We start from the raw sequence: 17,587 nt of genomic DNA, 5'->3' as shown, positions 1-17,587 counted from the left end.
ACTTTGTGGGCGTTTCCATTGTCCTGGTGCTCCAGGGCCTTCAAAAGTGTAATAGGTGGTTGAGAGATTAGATGTGTAATTTATGCTCCTAGAACGCCTGAATGTGCTAATTCAATGTTGGGCCTCTGTATGTGGCCAGGCTGTGTAAAAGTCTCACACATGTGGTATCACAATACTCAGGAGGAGTAGCAGAATATATTTTGGGGTGTCATTTGTTGAATGTACATGCCATGTGAGAGAAATAACCTGTTATAATGACAATTTGGTGTGAAAAAAAATAAAAATAAAAAAATCTTAATTTTGGCAAAGAATTGTGGGAAAAAATTACAACTTCAAAAAACTCACCATGCCTCTTTCTAAATACATTGGAATGTCTACTTTCCAAAAAGGGGTCATTTTGTGAGTATTTGTACTTTCCTGGTTTGTTAGGGTCTCAAGAAATGAGATAGGCCTCAGTACATCAGGTGTGATCAGATGTGATCAATTTTCAGTGATTGGCACCATAGCTTGTAGACTCTATAACTTAAAAACAGACTAAATAATATCTACTAATTTGGGTTATTTTTACCAAAGATATGCAGCAGTATAAATTTTGGCCCAAATTTATGAAGAAAAATTACTTATTTGCAAAATTTTATAATAGAAATGAAGAAAAATTCATTTTTATACATAATTTCCGGTCTTTTTTCATTTATAGCACAGAAAATAAAAAACCCAGAGGTGATCAAATACCACCAAAATAAAGCTCTATTTGTGTGAAAAAAAAGGACGAAGATTTCATATGGGTACAGTGTTGCATGACTGAGTAATTGTCATTCAAATTGTGAGAGCACCGAAAGCTGAAAATCGGTCTGGTTAGGAAGGGGGTTTAAAGTGGATGTAAACCCAATGTCATCCTTTCTAAACTACTGCCATAGGGGTTATCTATAAGGATATACATGTCTCCTGCATGTATCTTTACCTGTCAAATGTCTCCCCTCTGTCTGTTTTTAGACCCGAAAAACTGCATATTCTGTGGGTAGGTCTGTTGTCTGGAGCTCGGTGGGTGGAGTCATGATGTCAGTAGACTCCCCGCCCACCTCTACACTCCTTGTCAATATGCATTTTCTCCTGTGTATTTCTAACATTGAACTTCTGCTGAACTTCTGCTATGATCTCTAACATCCAGTAAAAGACAGGAAAATAACCACATGACTTCAGCATGCCAAATCATGCTTAATTGTGGAACAGCCAATCCTTGCAGAGCTGCTGAAGAAAGGAGTGGGAGGGAATTAAAAAATAATGCCTGTGTCTTAGGCTAGTGCACAAGATGTAAATCACCTGTCACTCACAGCAAGGGGGAGTATTTGACAAAGTTTTTCTCAGTTTGTCAAGATTTATCTCATTGAACAACAAAAGAGGAATTCTCAGAGATGGATTAACTCTGTGCGGCAAGACTGGGCTCAAATGAAAGGAAATCTTATACTCTACAGTATGATAAAAAAAAAAAAATAATAATTTTCGGGTTTACATCCACTTTAAGTGCCCAGTGGTCAAGTGGTTAAAATCCTAAAGGTGCTTTTTGGATATTGGGTCTCTCTATTCATCTCTGCAGTGAAAAAGTCTCATGCATGTGATATTCCAATACTGGGGAGGAGTAGAAGAATGTATTTTGGGGTGTAATGTAAGGTATGCCATGCTGTGTGAGAAATAATGTTTATTTGTAACATTTATTTAAAAAAAAATGTTTTATTTCTTAATTTTCAAAAAATTGTGACAAAATATTTACAACCTCGAAAAACTCACTCACAATGCTTCTTATTAAACCATTTGGAGTATCAACTTTACTTTCCAAAAATGGGTAATTCCTGGGTAATTCATTTCAGGGTAATTCATTTGTATAAAGTAATGGTTTGTAGACTCTATAATAATATACACTTATTTGTTTTTTGAACCAAAGAAATGTAGCAAAACTCATGCTGGCCTAAATTTATGAGGAAAGATTATTTATTTGCAAAGTTTTATAGCAAACTTTTTTTCCCCCAAAATGTTGGTCTTATTTATTTTATATAATAAAAATAAAAAAACTAGTGGTGATTAAATACCACCAAAAGAAAGCTTTATCTGTCTAAAAAAAAAAAAATAGAATAAAATTAATTTGAGTACAGTAATGCATGCTTGAGTAATTGTAAGTCAAATGTTTACCACAATGAAAAATGGCCTGGACAGAAATTGAGTTTAACATGCTGGTCTTTATATTACTGTATGTTACTATGTAGGCTCCAAGTTTGAATTTCTCTAGTTTAAAAAAAAACAGCGTATCTTTTTTTATAGATTTACAAAGCTCTGACACATGATGCAACAATCCCATATCTTCTCTTCCTGAAAGCGGGTTGGCAGATTTGTTTCTCAAGAGAACAGTTACATAAATACATCACATGCAGACAGGGAAGTTACTTCCTTGTCTGTGAATGCCGTGTTCATGAAGAATATGTCATCTGTGTATCACGCTTTAACAGGTCAAGGAGGCAGGCTGTGATTGAGCAAGGGCTGGAAGCCACTGTCAATCAACAGGGCAAAGATAGGTGGGACATGGCAGATGAAAAAACAATGAAAGGCATGTTGTGCAGCTGCAGAGTATCCTGTACCTCAAAATTGCCAGCCCAGGACACAAACTGACCATGCAAGCACGGTTCAGCTTCCGGGCTTTGCATAGTCAATTTAAAACCGAGAAGGACTGACAGAATCAACCAGGTATATCAGTTGGAAGGAGTGCATGAAATTGTTGGAGAGTATGATTTGCAATATACTCCTATATAAACACATAGTTAAAAAAAATAATATTTAGGGTAACATACACTTTAAGTTCTTTTACAGGATAGGTATAAAAGATAAAAGATTTGCACCTTCAAAAGGTAAAAAAAAAAAAAAATACACCTTGTGTATTTACTGTTATTGATGTTTCCAAACATATTATGCCCCGTACACACGGTCGGACTTTCCGACGGAATATGTGCGATTGGAGCCTGTTGTCGGAAATTCCGACCGTGTGTGGGCTCCATCTGACTTTTTCCATCGGAATTTCCAACACACAAAGTTTGAGAGCAGGCTATAAAATTTTCCGACAACAAAATCCGTTCGCATAAATTCCGACCACATGTGGACAATTCCGATGCACAAAGTGCCACGCATGCTCAGAATAAATTAAGAAAGGAAAGCTATTGGCTACTGCCCCGTTTATAGTCCCGACGTACGTGTTTTACGTCACCGCGTTCAGAACGATCGGATTTTCCGACAACTTTGTGCAACCGTGTGTATGCAAGACAAGTTTGAGCCAACATCTGTCGGAATATCCGATCAATGTCCGATCGTGTGTACAGGGCATGACAGTAAAAAGAAAAAAGTATACGTGTTCTATTTTTTTTTCAAGTTACTATTCGAAAAGATGTTTCAAATGTCCTGAAAGTTAAAGCAAAAACATAATATGCAAGAGACCCAAAGGAAAATGCCCCAAAATGTATTTATTTTTGGAACGTTTTGTTTTTTAAGCCATTGAACCAGATTTTTTGCTTTTGTACAACAAACCCCAGAAAACAACAAAATATACCAAAAAGAGCATAACCACCCAAAGAAAATACACAAAAAACCCTTTTCATCACACCATGCTTGATCGTGATTAGTTATCATGATCACACAATTAAGCAGCAGCAGGACAGCTCTCAGGGAGGGGCAGAGGTGGGAAGGAGGAGTAGGTTGTTCAAGGATGGGGGCACTTCACAGTCCTCAACTGGTGGCACAGGCACACAGGCAAAGCATAGTAACATTTCTCCTACATAGCTACATACAGTAGTTGGTAACATTTAATAAAGACACCAGCCAATCCAGTTCAACCTGAGTGTGTGTTTGTATCCCTGTATATGGCGCTTGCTAAGAACACATCTAAAAGTTTTTTAAATTTTAATTTATCCACCATCCCGCTGACACCACCAACTTTGGAAAGGAGCTCCATATCCTTACTTCTCTAACAGTAAAGAACCCCTTAAAGTATAACTAAAAGCAAAACCTTTTTTTAGTTTTAAATAGAGTGGAGATGGATTACAACATTTGTCAAGTTTTATTGCTGTCTGTCCCCCGTTAGGGAGATTCTCCCTCTCTATCTGTCTGGTTTATTATTGAAAGTCAAAGAAAGTCACAAATTTTGGGCTGTCCCCAGAAATCTTCTAATGAGGACACCAGTTCTTGTGACCTGTGGGTCCCCAAGGAACTCCCTTGATTTGCAGAGAATTCCTCTCACTTCCTGTTTGGCCACGGGACAGGAAGTGAAGGGAAATCTCCACAGTGGGACACAGATGGCAAAAAAAAAAAAAATCTGACAGGGGTTTTAAGCCTTCTTTGCTCTATCCAAAATGAAATAAAAAATGTTGTCTTCTTTAAGCAGTTTAAAATTGAACTGCTTCTCATCTAACTTCATTGTGTGGCTGCTTGTCCTCTTAAGATACCTTAGGTAAATAGTTTCCTCCCAATTCTGTCACCATTCAAAGATTTATATATTGTGATCATATCCCTTCTTAAGCATCTCTTCTCCAGGGAGAATAAGTTGAATATTTATAGTCTTGTTGTCTGTAGCATGTCTATGTGTATATCTTTTCATGTGACAACACTGAAGAAATGACACTTTGCTGCAATGCAAAGTAGTTAGTGTACAGCTTGTATTACAGTGTAAATTTGCTGTCCCTTCAAAATAACTTGACACACAACCATTATTATCTAAACCACTGGCAACAAAAGTGAGTACACCCCTAAGTAAAAATGTCCAAATTGGGCCCAATTAGCTATTTTCCCTCCCCAGTGTCATGTGACTCCTTAGTGTTACAAGGTCTCAGGTGTAAATGGGTAGCAGGTGTGTTAAATTTGGTGTTATCACTCTCACCCTCTCATACTGGAAGTTCAACGTGGCACCTCATGGCAAAGAACTCTCTGAGGATCTAAAAAAAGAATTGTTGCTCTGCATAAAGATGGCCTAGGCTATAAGAAGATCCAAGACCCTGAAACTGAGCCGCAGCATGGTGGCCAAGAACATACAGCAGTTTAACAGGACAGGTTCCACTCAGAACAGGCTTCGCCATGGTCGACCAAAGGAGTTAAGGGCACGTGCTCAGCGTCATATTCAGAGGTTGTCTTTTGGAAATAGACATATGAGTGCTGCCAGCATTGCTGCAGAGGTGGAAGGGATGGGTGTCAGTCTGTCAGTGCTCAGACCATACGCCGCACACTACATCATCCCAGAAGAAAGACTCTTCTAAAGATGATGCACAAGAGAGCCTGCAAACAGTTTGCTGATGACAAGCAGACTAAGGACATGGATTACTGAAACCATGTCCTGTTGTCTGATGAGACCAAGATAAACTTATTTGGTTTAGATGGTGTCAAGCATGTGTGGGAGCATCCAGGTGAGGAGTACAAAGACAAGTGTGTCTTGCCTACAGTCAAGCATGGTGGTGGGAGTGTCATGGTCTGGGGCTGCATGAGTGCTGCCGGCACTGGGGAGCTGCAGTTCATTAAGGGAAGCATGAATGCCAACATGTACTGTGACATACTGAAGCAGAGCATGATCCCCTCCTTTCGGAGACTGGGCCGCAGGGCAGTATTCCAACATAACGACCCCAAACACACCTCCAAGATGACCACTGCCTTGCTAAAGAAGCTGAGGGTAAAGGTGATAGACTGGCCAAGCATATCTCCAGACCTAAACCCTATTGAGCATCTGTGGGGCATCCTGAAACAGAGGGTTGAGGAGTGCAAGGTCTCTAACATCCACCAGCTCCGTGATGTAGTTATGGAGGAGTAGAAGAGGACTCCAGTGGCCAGGGCTGGATTTCCCACAAGGCCACCGAGGCCAGGACTCGGGGTGGCAGTGGTGCAGGGGCAGCACCGCTCCTGCAGCGACTTCTCGGCTTTCGCGCCCCCCCGCACTAACATAGCAGCATGGCAGGTGCAGCAGGTCCGTGTCTTCTCTAATATCACTGCATTGCCCCCTCCCCACACTGCCTGTCTTATTCACACAAAACATGAAGTGCGGCCGCTCTAGACAAAGGGCAGGACTTTTTAAGTTAAGAAGTGGGTGATTGGTTGCTAGGCAGCGGGGTGGTCCCAGCAATAAATCACTCACTTTTAACGTGAAAAGTCCCGCCCGTTGTCCAGAGCGGCCAGGCTCCATGTCTTTTTTGAACAAGGTAGGGTTCTTTGGGGAGGGGGGAGTGCTGTGCTGTAAAGGAGTTTGATATTGAGAGAGGACTGTGATGGGGGCTCAGTCTGTGATTTGGGGGGTCAGCTTATGATGGGGATCTGTGATGGGGAGTCTGTGATGGGTCAGGACCAATTTGTGATGGGGGGGTCAGTCTGTAATGGGGGTCTGTGATGGGTGGTCAGTCTGTAATGAGGGGTGTATGATTTGGGGGGTCAGTCTGTGATGGGAGGGTCTGTGATGGGTCAGTCTGTGATGGGTCAGTCTGTAATGGGGGGTTTGTGATGGGGGTTTGTGATGAGGCAGGGGGGATGTGACGTAAGGGGGGGCCTAAGGACACTGATGTAAAAGGGGGTCGTGATGTAAAAGGGGGTATGTGATGTAAAGGGGGGGGACTGAGGACACTGATGTAAAAGGGGGTCTGTGATTTCTGCACTAGCAAAACACGGGTCTCTGCAAGGGCAATAGAAAACAATTGTTTTCTGTGTCCTGTTCACACTGCAACAGCGCCACTGCATGCTGAGCAGTGTGGTGCAAAATGCATACTGTTTCTATGCACTGCAACTGAGCTGTGGTGCATAAAAATGAATGAAATGTATTTGCATAAAGAACTATTTACGATCATCTTTGGGTGAAGAAAGACTGAACAGTTTAGCTTTACTTGCCATTGAGTCAGAACTTTTAAATACTTTGTCCTGCGAAGATATTATCGATGAGTTTGTCAAAAGAAAAGTTAGAACTAAAAAATTGTAGGGAGTTTTGGGACAAATTTGGGCATTTTCACTTAGGGGTGTACTCACTTTTTTGCCAGCGGTTTAGCTGTGTGTTGAGTTATTTTGAGGGGACAGCAAATTTACACTGTTATACAAGCTGTACACTCACTATTTTACAGTACATTGTAGCAAAGTGTCATTTCTTCAGTGTTGTCACATGAAAAGATCTAATATATTTACAAAAATGTGAAGGGTGACTCACTTTTGTGGGATACTGTAGATCTCTCCCTCTCCCTCTCCCTCTCCCTCTCTCTCTCTCTCTCTCTCTCTCCCTATCTATATATATATATATACGTGTGTGTATGTTTTTTCAGAAACAAATTCCATGAGAACACAGAGTTGATAGCTTTCAAACATGATGGTTAGATAAGTCAGCGTTTTCCTAAGACCTTTTATGTTTTACTTTAACAATAGGACCTGTTACGGTCTTTTAGTTTAGTTATGGGCAAATACTAACATAAGGTACACTAAGCAGCTCTGTCAATATTTATTAAGATAACTGATCTAGGCAGCTGCCCTTTGATCTAGTTAACCAGTGGTTATGTGATAAGGCACTACAATCTAGAGGGATTTCAGGGATACTCCTTCTTCTGTCATTGGAAAAGCTGATATGGTCCAAGTGGAAGGGGCTTTAAAGTTAATACAATAAGTCTGAAAATCTGGAGCTCCTAAACGCTCCCCTTTGAAACATCACTAAGAACTTCACAAGAGTCAGACGTAATCAACTATACCTAAACTAAGATCAAGTTCCCGTTCCCTGCAATCACTTAGGTTAGAAGAAGGCAAAAACCTAATAAAGCATGGTTCAATTCACTCCAGTAGGGGAAAAAACTCCTTCCGGATCCCCCAGGAGGCAATCCGATATTCCCTGCATAAACTACCCCTGACGTTACTACCTCTAAAAATTTGCATCCATTTTTTTTAATGCATTTAACCACATCAATACTGGGCACTTTCGCCCCCTTCCTTCCCAGGCCAATTTTCAGCGCTCTCGCATTTTCAATGACAACTGCGCGGTCATGCTACACTGTACCCAAATGAAATTTTGGTGGTATTTATGCACTACTCCGTTTTTTTATTTTTTGCGATATAAGCGAAAAAAGAGCAGAAATTTGGAAAAAAAACAACATTTTCTTTATTCTATTTTTAAAAGAAATCCAATAAAATCAAATTTTGTCATAAATTTAAGCCAAAATGTATTCTGCTACATGTCTTTGGTAAAAAAAATCCCATTAAGTGTATAATAATTGGTTTGTGTGATCACGGACAGATGTACGCAAATGATCATGTACAGATGTGCGTAGATGATCACGGACATATGTGTTTAAATAATCATTGGGACATGTGATTTTACTGGGACATATGTGGGGGACAGGGTGTTTTACTATGTGGGGACATGTGTTTTGGGGACATGTGTTTTGGGGACATGTGTTTTGGGGACATGTGTTTTGGGGACATGTGTTTTGGGGACGTGTTTTGGGGACATGTGTTTTTGAGACATGTGTTTTGAGACATTGCGTTTTGCACTGTGGGTTACTATGCTAGTGATCAGTGTGTAAAAAGCTGTAAAAAACAGCTCATACACAATGATTACCAGCTGGCTGCAGCGATCCGCTCTCTTCTCCTAACCGACAACTAACATGTGAGGAGAGGAGAGCCGATCGCCTAGCAACCGGCTCTCTTTACATCACATGATGGCCATGATTGGACACGGCCGTCATGTGATCAGGAGGGCCAATCACAGAGCCCTCCTGCCGATCTGAGATGCGCCGTGTCCGGGTGACACGAGCGATCGTGATCTCAGCGCTGCGCAGACGATCCCCCTCCTTCTGAGGGACGTTCCTGATCATCCATTCAGGAGAGAGTGCCCACCCAGCCGTACATATGCAGTGGCCGGGTGGGAAGTGGTTAAGAATGCATCTAGTTCTTTTTTAAAACAATCTAGTGAGCTAGCCAGAACAGTTTTTGAGGGAGTCTATTCCACATTTTCACAGCTCTTACTGTGAAGAAGTTTTTCCATAAGTGAAGTTTAAATCTCTTTTTCTCCAGATGTAAAGAGTGTCTTGTGCTCTGTAAAGACCTGAAAGCGAATAACTCTACACCAAGTTCACTACATTTTAATTGTATCCCTTAAATGTCTATTCTCAAGAGAGAATCAATTCAGTTCAGCTAATCTTTCCTCATAGATGAGCTCCTTCATGCCTCTTATCAGTTTGGTCGCCCTTCTCTGCAGCTTCTCCAATTCTATCCTTTTTGTGAACTGGTGCCCAAAACTGAACCGCAAGGGTTTTAAACTTGCCTAAACCCTTGTTGCTAGGTTGTCTTCCTAATCTGCCTCTTCCTTTTCCGCTGCGTCTTCTGCTCCTCGGGGAGCGACCCCGTTGTCTTCTGGGAACTGTGTGTGTTCCCAGAACACCACAGGGCCATTCACAGAGTGCCGCGTCGCTCGTGCGTGCGCAGTAGGAAACTAGCAGTGAAGCCGCAAGGCTCCACTGCCTGTTTCCCTTACCTAGGATGGCGGTGCCGGGACCGGAGAACCGAGGGCGGCAGGCATCGTGGGCACCCAGGACAGATAAGTACTTATTTAAAGTCAGCAGCTACAGTGTTTGTAGCTGCTGACTTTTAATTTTTTTTTTTTTTAGGCCGGAATCCCGCTTTAAGTCTATGATGCACCAGAACACCTAGATCCACCATTGACTCCCCCAGCTATTCCCCTTCTAGTATGTATGATGCGTGCATATTTTTAGCTCCTGGGTTCATAACTTTACATTTATCAACCTCATTTGCCAATAGTTGTTCAATTAAATAGTTCAGGGAAGTTGGCTTGTAGGTTGGACACATTCTCTAAGCACATTATTCCACTGCATAGCTTGGTGTCATCTGTAAACACTAAAGTGGCACATTTAATCCCAAACACTGCATCATTTATACATATGTTAAAAAATAGGAGTCCCGACACTGAAACATGTTGTACTCCACTAATAACCTTATGCCATTCAAAGTATTAATTACTACTATTAATGGTCTTTTAGCAAGTTTTCTATCCATTTACTGTTTGAATTGTCCAAGCCTGTAAACTTTAACTTGCACATTAGCTATGTGAGGGGAATTGTGTTAAATACTTTTGCAAAATGAATGTATACAATATCCACAGCCACTCCTTTGTCTATGTTTTTTTTTTTTCCTCATAACAAAAGAATGCAGATTTGTCTGAAAACTTCAGTTTTTCATGAATTCATGCTATCTATTACTTAAATATTGATTTCTAGCAAAACTCTTCTATGCGACCTTTTATTAAACTCTCGAGTATCTTCTTGACTATGGGGTTAAGCCGCATACACACGAGCAGAATGTCCGACAGAAAAAGTCAGACGGAAGCTTTTCATCGTCTATTCCGATCATGTGTATGCCTCATCTGACACTTTTTTCGAAAATTCTGACGGACCTAGAAATGGAAAACCGCTCGACTGTATGCTGTTCCGACGGACCAAAAACGACGCATGCTCTGAAGCACTAAGAGACGGAAGCTATTGGCTACTGACTATTGAACTTCCTTTTTCTAGTCCCGTTGTACGTGTTGTACGTCACCTCATTCTGGATGGTCAGACTTTGGTGTGACCGTGTGCATGCAAGACCGCTTGAGCGGAATTCCATCTGAGTTCCGTCAGGGAAACCTTCCGAGTTTATTCCGACGGCAAAACCGGTCGTGTGTATGCGGCATTAAACTAACTGACCTGTAATTACTTGGTAAAGACTTTGATCCATTTTTAAATATAGGCACTACATTGGCCTTGCACCGATCTAGTGGTACAATACCAGTCATTAACCACTTGAAGACCAAAGTGTTAAACACTCTTCCTGCAACAGTCATGCAACACTGTACCCAAGTGAATTTTCTATCACTTTTTGAGACAGATAGATCTTTCTCTTGGTGGTATTTCATCACCATCAGTTTTTTTATTTTTTACTATAAAATGGAAAACATTGTGAAGAAAAACCGTTTCTCTCAGTTTTTTTATATAAAACTTTGCAAATAAATAATATCTCTTCATAAATTTAGGCCAGAATGTATTATGCCACATTTCTTTGGAAAAAAAAAACAATTGAGTATTGTCCATGATATTTTTTTATTTACACTACCATTCATATTTTCAGGACAAGCTTTCGGGGTGTATCCCCTTCTTTTAAAGTCCAAGCAGAACTAATACACAAAGTTTTAGCAGAATGTTAATGTTAAGTAAAGCCGAATGTTGGCCGGTATCTAACAGTTCAATAGAAACTGGCCGACATTCGGCCCGTGTGTTAGGCAGCCGGTCCGACGGAAGCTGGCCGAAACGGCTTCGGTCGAAGGCTCATGACCGAAAAAAGGTCTGCAGACCAGCTCCCGATCAGCGTTCTCAGACAATGGCTGATGCTGACCTGAGTGTTCTGGCAGGGGGCCGTCCCTCTGTCAGAGCACAATGGAACAGCAGGGAAAATCGCTGTATTAACATCAGATTGAGGAAAAAAAAATACAGCAATGGTAATTAGACTGGGGTAGTTGGTGAGATAAGGGTGGGAGAGGGCTATGGGATGGGAATGGGCTTTGAAAGGGAGTCACAGAGGTGAGAGTGGTCATAAAACTGTTGACTAGAGATTTAGAAAACTTAGGTCCACATTTGGTCCATTACCTTTCTGCCAATTACAAATATCATTCTTAGTTCAACAGTTTTCCATTCCTGAGTATTTTTAACCATTTCAGTATCTCTGTACATGTATATAAAGCCCCATATTTAGGCGGTTATACCGGGATCATGGTTGAGGCTGCAACCATGATCCCAGTATCGTTTTTTTTGGCAGCTGATTCTACACAGTAAAAGTGATCTGAGCGGCTGATCACTTTTACAGGGAGCCTCTTTTTCTGAGCTTTGTCATTTCAAACGGGAGCCTAGGACTGATCTGACTGGCAGCATTGGCTTCCTTGTACACATTGAGAGGAACTGACTTTATTTTTCCCACTGACATCAGAGACTTGAAGCTGAGAGAATTTTGTCACTTCTGGTTTAGGTTTGTGTGTTTACAAGCCATTACCAGTTTGTGCAGCATCTGATCAAACCAATCTCAGTTTGACCAGATGCTTTGGAGGCCAGAGCCAGAGGAGAGATATGGGGGCTAATAGACCCCAGATCTTTCAATTAAGAGGACCTGTCACTGCCCATGCTATCACAAGGGATGTTGTTCATCCCTTGTGATAGCCTGTGATGTCACAAGGGCGGGCTCTTCGGGTGATGTCATTGGATAGCCATGCCCCATGGCTATATAACAGATGCTAGACAGCGGAGGACAACACAATGGAGGAAGATGGCAACAGAAGAACACCGTCTTTTTAATTTTTTTTAGTGGGTAACCAGTGGTGAGGAAGAAGATGGCGGTGGGAGAGAAGGCATTGGTGAAGACATTGGTGAGAGAGATGGCACCGGGAAAGACAGCGGCAGGAGAAGGAGGTGGCGCAAGAGAAGGCAATGGGAGAGACGACAGCAAGGAGAAGCCGGCGATGGAAAAGAACGCACCGGGAGGGACGGCAGGAGAAGACAGCAGCGGGGAAGAGATGACTCTGGGAGAAGACAGAGCTATTAATAAAGGAATTGTCAAAAAACGGCTCTTGGTTTTTTTTACATTTCACTGCCTTTTTGGTGAATGGGTTGGGGTAGTATGTACCCGATACCCATTCACATAGGATGGGTGCCTGGGATAAGCCCCCCGATAAGCCCCCAAGCTCGCAGACCCCGACAACCACCGCCCAGGGTTGTTGCATAGAGGCCCTTTTCCCCATCAACATGGGGGCAAGGTGCTTTGGGGTTGGGGGGGCTTAACAATTTTAACACTTTTTAACTTTTAACATTTGGTTTAATACTTTTTTTATATGACCTGAAATTTGTTCAGTGAGTGTCTTCATACCTGTTGTGATGGATCTGCCTGGATTTCCTGGCTTGTGGATATTGGGCAACATAGAGAAGTTCCCAATTTCTGGATTAACTGAAATTACACTGCTAAATCCTGCATTTGGTTGGCTTGGTAGTGTTTTAATAAGACTTTTTAATTGTTGAGTAAAACCCTGTGTCAGATTATAATCCAGTTTTCATAGTCAGTAGCATCTGCCAACTGCATCGTCTCCTCTTGTATATATTTGTTTGTATCCATTAAAAGAACTGCACCACCTTTATTTGCTGGTTTAATGTTAATGGCTTGATTGCTGCATAAATCTTGCATAGCCTTTCACTTTAATGATTAAAGATTGTATCATATTTTATTTAATGTTGTGTACCTCATTCAATGCAAAAAAACTGCAACCTAGGATCTTGCATTGGCAAAATAGAACACGGGAACACCATTAACCGGTTCCCGACCGGCTCGTGAACATATACTGCGGCACAATGGCACCACTGTACAAAACCCCGTACAGGTATGGGGTTCCTTTAAGAGCCGCCAGAGAGCTGCATGGCGGGGGATGCGGTCGCGATTGCCGTTGGCCACGCGTGATCGCGTGCACAAGCGCTAGCACAGCGATTTGTGTGTGTAAACACACAAATCCCTGTGCTGTCAGAGGAGAGGAGACATGTTGTTTATTCCTAGTAAGTAGGAACAGCAAAATGTCTCCTCTCCTACTCAGTCCTATCCCCATACAGTTAGAACACACTGAGGGAACACACATTTAACCCCTTGACCGCCCCCTAGTGTTAACCCCTTCCCTACCAGTGTCATTTACACAGTAATCAGTGCATTTTTATAGCACTGATCGCTGTATAAATGTCAATGGTCCCAAAAATGTGTCAAAAGTGTCCGATCTGTCCGCCGCAATGTTGCAATACTGCTACAAATCACAGATCACTGCCATTACTAGTAAAAAAAAAAAAATGAATAAAAATTTCATAAAAATGCCAAAAATCTTTCCCATAGTTTGTAGATGCTATAACTTTTGCGCAAACCAATCAAAATACGCTTATTGCGATTTTTTTTTTTTTTTTAACAAAATATGTAGAAGAATATATATTGGCCTAAACTGATGAAGAAATTTTGTTTTTTAAAAACATTTTTGGGGATATTTATTATAGCAAAAAGTAAAAAATATTGTTTTTTTTCAAACTTGTCGCTCTTTTTTTGTGTATAGCGCAAAAAATAAATACCGCAGAGGTGATCAAATAGCATCAAAAGAAAGCTCTATTTGTGGGAAAAAAGGACACAAATTTAATTTGGGTACAGCATTGTATGAACGCGCAATTACCAGTTAAATCAACGCAGTGCCAAATTGTAAAAAGTGCTCTGGTCAGGAAGGGGGTAAAACCTTCCTGGGGCTGAAATGGTTAAAGTGATTGTAAAGCTTTTTCTTTTTCTTTTAAGTAACAAACATGTTTACTTACCTGCTCTGTTTCAGGGTTTTGCCTAGAGTGGCCATAACCCTCAGTCGGCTCTCCTGGCTCCTCCTCTTCTCGAGTGCCCCACGGAGAGCCGCATTCCATGGGGGCACTCGTGTGGGCGCGCTCCCGAGTCCTGCTGCTGTGGCCTTTGACACAGACAGCAGGACTCAGCCCTGCCCCCGGCTCCCGTATCACTGGATTTAATTGACAGCAGTGGGAGCCAATCTATCCATACGCCGGAGTCCTGAAAGGGGCCGGACACATGGATAGGGGAGGCAGCGGATGGACAGAGGGGGTGGCGCCCATGCGCCCTTAATGGACGGGCCGCCCCTGATGGGGACACTCATGCAGATTCCCTCCCGAGCCACCCTGTCTGTGTCTATTGACTCCCTGTCTATGCTACCTTGTCACAAAGTTTGAATGACAGGAGTCAATGACTCCCGCTGCTATTAATCTGCACAGTGAGGAGGGGGACAGCAGCGAGAGCCGCTGCTCTGGTGCACATCACTGGATCAAGATTGGGCTCAGGTAAGTATAAGGGGAGGGGGGTTGGGGGGATCCTGCAGCAGAGAGTTTTTTTTTTAAGGTAAAAAAAACTTTCAGCCTTTACAATCACCTATATACAGTAAAATAATACCCAAATGTATAACTTAACTAAGCTAAGAGATTGAGAAACCAAATAAATAGGGAAATAAGGAAATATAATTCTATCCTGTCAATATCCTGAAATATTCACAGTTGGTAACTATTGAAATGTGTATGGTTATAGAAGCAAGTTAGACCTGACATATAGCAGATAATATTGATCTAGGAAAGCAACTAAAATTATTTATTGTTGATGCTGAGAGTCCAGTGGAACAAGTAAGAGAAGTTGCTGTAATTTATAGTGTTTGCATTTTAGTGTTTGCATTTATATTTGTTTTTCAGTGCTAACTAAGGTTTGTTTAATGTTCCTGTAGTGTGTCTGGGTTGTGAGTTTCCTCTCCACATTCATCCTTGGGCTTCCATATGGAGTAGCTGTCGGTGTGGGATTTTCTGTCTTGGTTGTCATATTCAATACACAATTGTGAGTATTTTTCAAATTATCTTTGCTTTTCCTTCAAAAAGATAGTATACATCTATGGGACAGAATGCATATTAGGTTGTATTGTTGATGTTGACAGCATGTTCTGACATTCATTTCCCATCCTTTGCAAAAATAATAATTTTCATAATAAAGGCAGGTGCCATAATTCATGACACAAGACAGGTCAGTTTCAATTTTTTATTGTTCAAAGAATATGAAATAGCCAGGGGTCTTCCATGGGCTCCTAAACAACAACAACCTGTTCAATATATGTGTAGCACTTACCCCCGAAGGAGCTGCTGGTTTGAATTGGGCTTACCGTTACCTCACCGTTACACCGTGTCCGTCACAGGGGTCCCATTAAAGAGAGAAGATTCAATGATGTCTGCACCAAACACTTAGTTTCTTCTCTTGCAATTCTTTTATTCTTCAATGGCAGATAGAGGGATGGAGGGTTAAAGGGGGGATTCAGGTACCTTGTATTGTGGATCAGGGTATTTCTTCTATCCAGAGGACAAACGATTTCCTCAACTGGATATAGCATTCACTGGATAGGTCCCTCTTACTGACCTAGCAGCCGGTGCAATGCTTGGACACAGTCTCTGCCACAGACTTGACGAGAAACAATAATTGTTGTGGTCGTTACACAATCCTCTGCCACAGGACGGTGTAACCAAACTTTTGCTAGAGTTAAAGCTTAACTGCACAGTACCAGTTTCTTTCAACCGATCAGGCGATACTGAGAGATAGGTGATCCAGGTTGCATCCTTCGATTGAGTTTCCAGGCTCCTCCTGAGATACCAGCATACTTTGCTTGGTCACCTCCAGAGAAGTCCTCCCCTGGTCTCCTCCAACCGATCGGCTTCTCCCCACAGGCAAGACAGCATAGGACCATCCCTTGGATCAGCAGGCCCCAGAGCTCCTGGGCTTACTTCTGTAGTAACAACACCTCGGGCCAGCCGGCTCCAAGGCAGCAAAGCTGCCCCAGCCCCCCTTTAGCCAGGAGGGCCTTCAGGTTAGGGACAATGATAAAAAGAACTCCGACCAATTTGCGCCTGTACCTTAAATACCCAGAATGCACAGCAAGTGAACACCTCCTACCGGGCTGTTTCTGAGTAAAAAGGGTACCCAATGCATTCAACCTGTTGCATTTCCAACACTTACCGGGGGCCACAGCGACACCCACGGTCAAGTGGAAACTGACACAATCCAGCTGAACTAATACAGAAACCAGTAAATTTACCATAATTAGTCTGAGTTAAACTACAGCTTCAGACAAACTTAAATTTACACAGATAGCACCTGCCCATCAGGAGCAGGGCGCTACATATGAAAAGAATTTAACCCCTTGCTAAGTGACTTACACCAATTTAGCCGTCACAATACCAATTCTAGAATAGACTATATCTTTTTTTTTTTTTTTTTTTTTTCTTTTTTTTTTTTTTGCCACTTCAGCGAGGAGTTTTCTAGGGGATGTTACTTCAACTTTACAGTTCAGTATCTTCCCTTATGTCATCACATCATTGTGGCTTTATCATCTCAAAAAAAACCCCAAACAATTACATTACTTACAACAATAATTTACCCCCCCCTTGTTTATCTATCCCCGATTATTACCCGCCCCCACCCCCCTAATCCACTAACACCCCTTATCCCACCCCCCCTTTTAAATCTCCCCCCTTCTTGTTCATACTTCCTACTGTGCTTTCACTCCTACTCTCCTACTCTCCCTTGACTCCTATCAGATCATCTTCCGCGTATTTTCTATGATCTTACCTGTCTAGTTTCTCTAATTACTCTAATTACTATGGGGCCTCTAACTAAATACCACGCACCTCCGCTGCTCTTATTGAGTACCTATATTTTACCCACTTTCTCCATGTCGTTTCAAAAGCTTCCAGTCCCATCCCTTCACTAAACCTCAAGTATTCTAAGTAATATATTTCATTGACTTTGTTGAGCCACTCCCGCATTGAAGGTCTGCTTTTATCCTGCCAATGTCTACGGATAAGACTTTTGGCGGCGTTTATAAGGTGTGGTAATAACGACTTCAAATATGTTTTCGTGGGCATTTCACTCCCGTGAAATAAGCATATCCGTGGGTCATCTGGGATGATGATGTTGGTAATCT

At 41.9% G+C, this 17,587-nt stretch overlaps 1 protein-coding gene across 2 annotated transcripts in view; it reads left to right on the top strand.

The window, feature by feature from the left end:
• SLC26A9 (solute carrier family 26 member 9) overlaps window positions 1–17,587 on the top strand; it is a 659,312-nt gene that overhangs the window by 360,971 nt on the left and 280,754 nt on the right. For both annotated transcript variants that reach the window (XM_073615875.1, XM_073615876.1), the window contains exon 13: window positions 15,350–15,456. In XM_073615875.1, the coding sequence (XP_073471976.1) occupies window positions 15,350–15,456 (107 nt within the window). The remainder of the gene's footprint in view (window positions 1–15,349; window positions 15,457–17,587) is intronic.

This window comes from Aquarana catesbeiana, linkage group LG02, assembly GCF_042186555.1.
Source record: "Aquarana catesbeiana isolate 2022-GZ linkage group LG02, ASM4218655v1, whole genome shotgun sequence".
NCBI lineage: Eukaryota > Metazoa > Chordata > Amphibia > Anura > Ranidae > Aquarana > Aquarana catesbeiana.
This window is presented reverse-complemented; position numbering and strand designations above follow the sequence as displayed.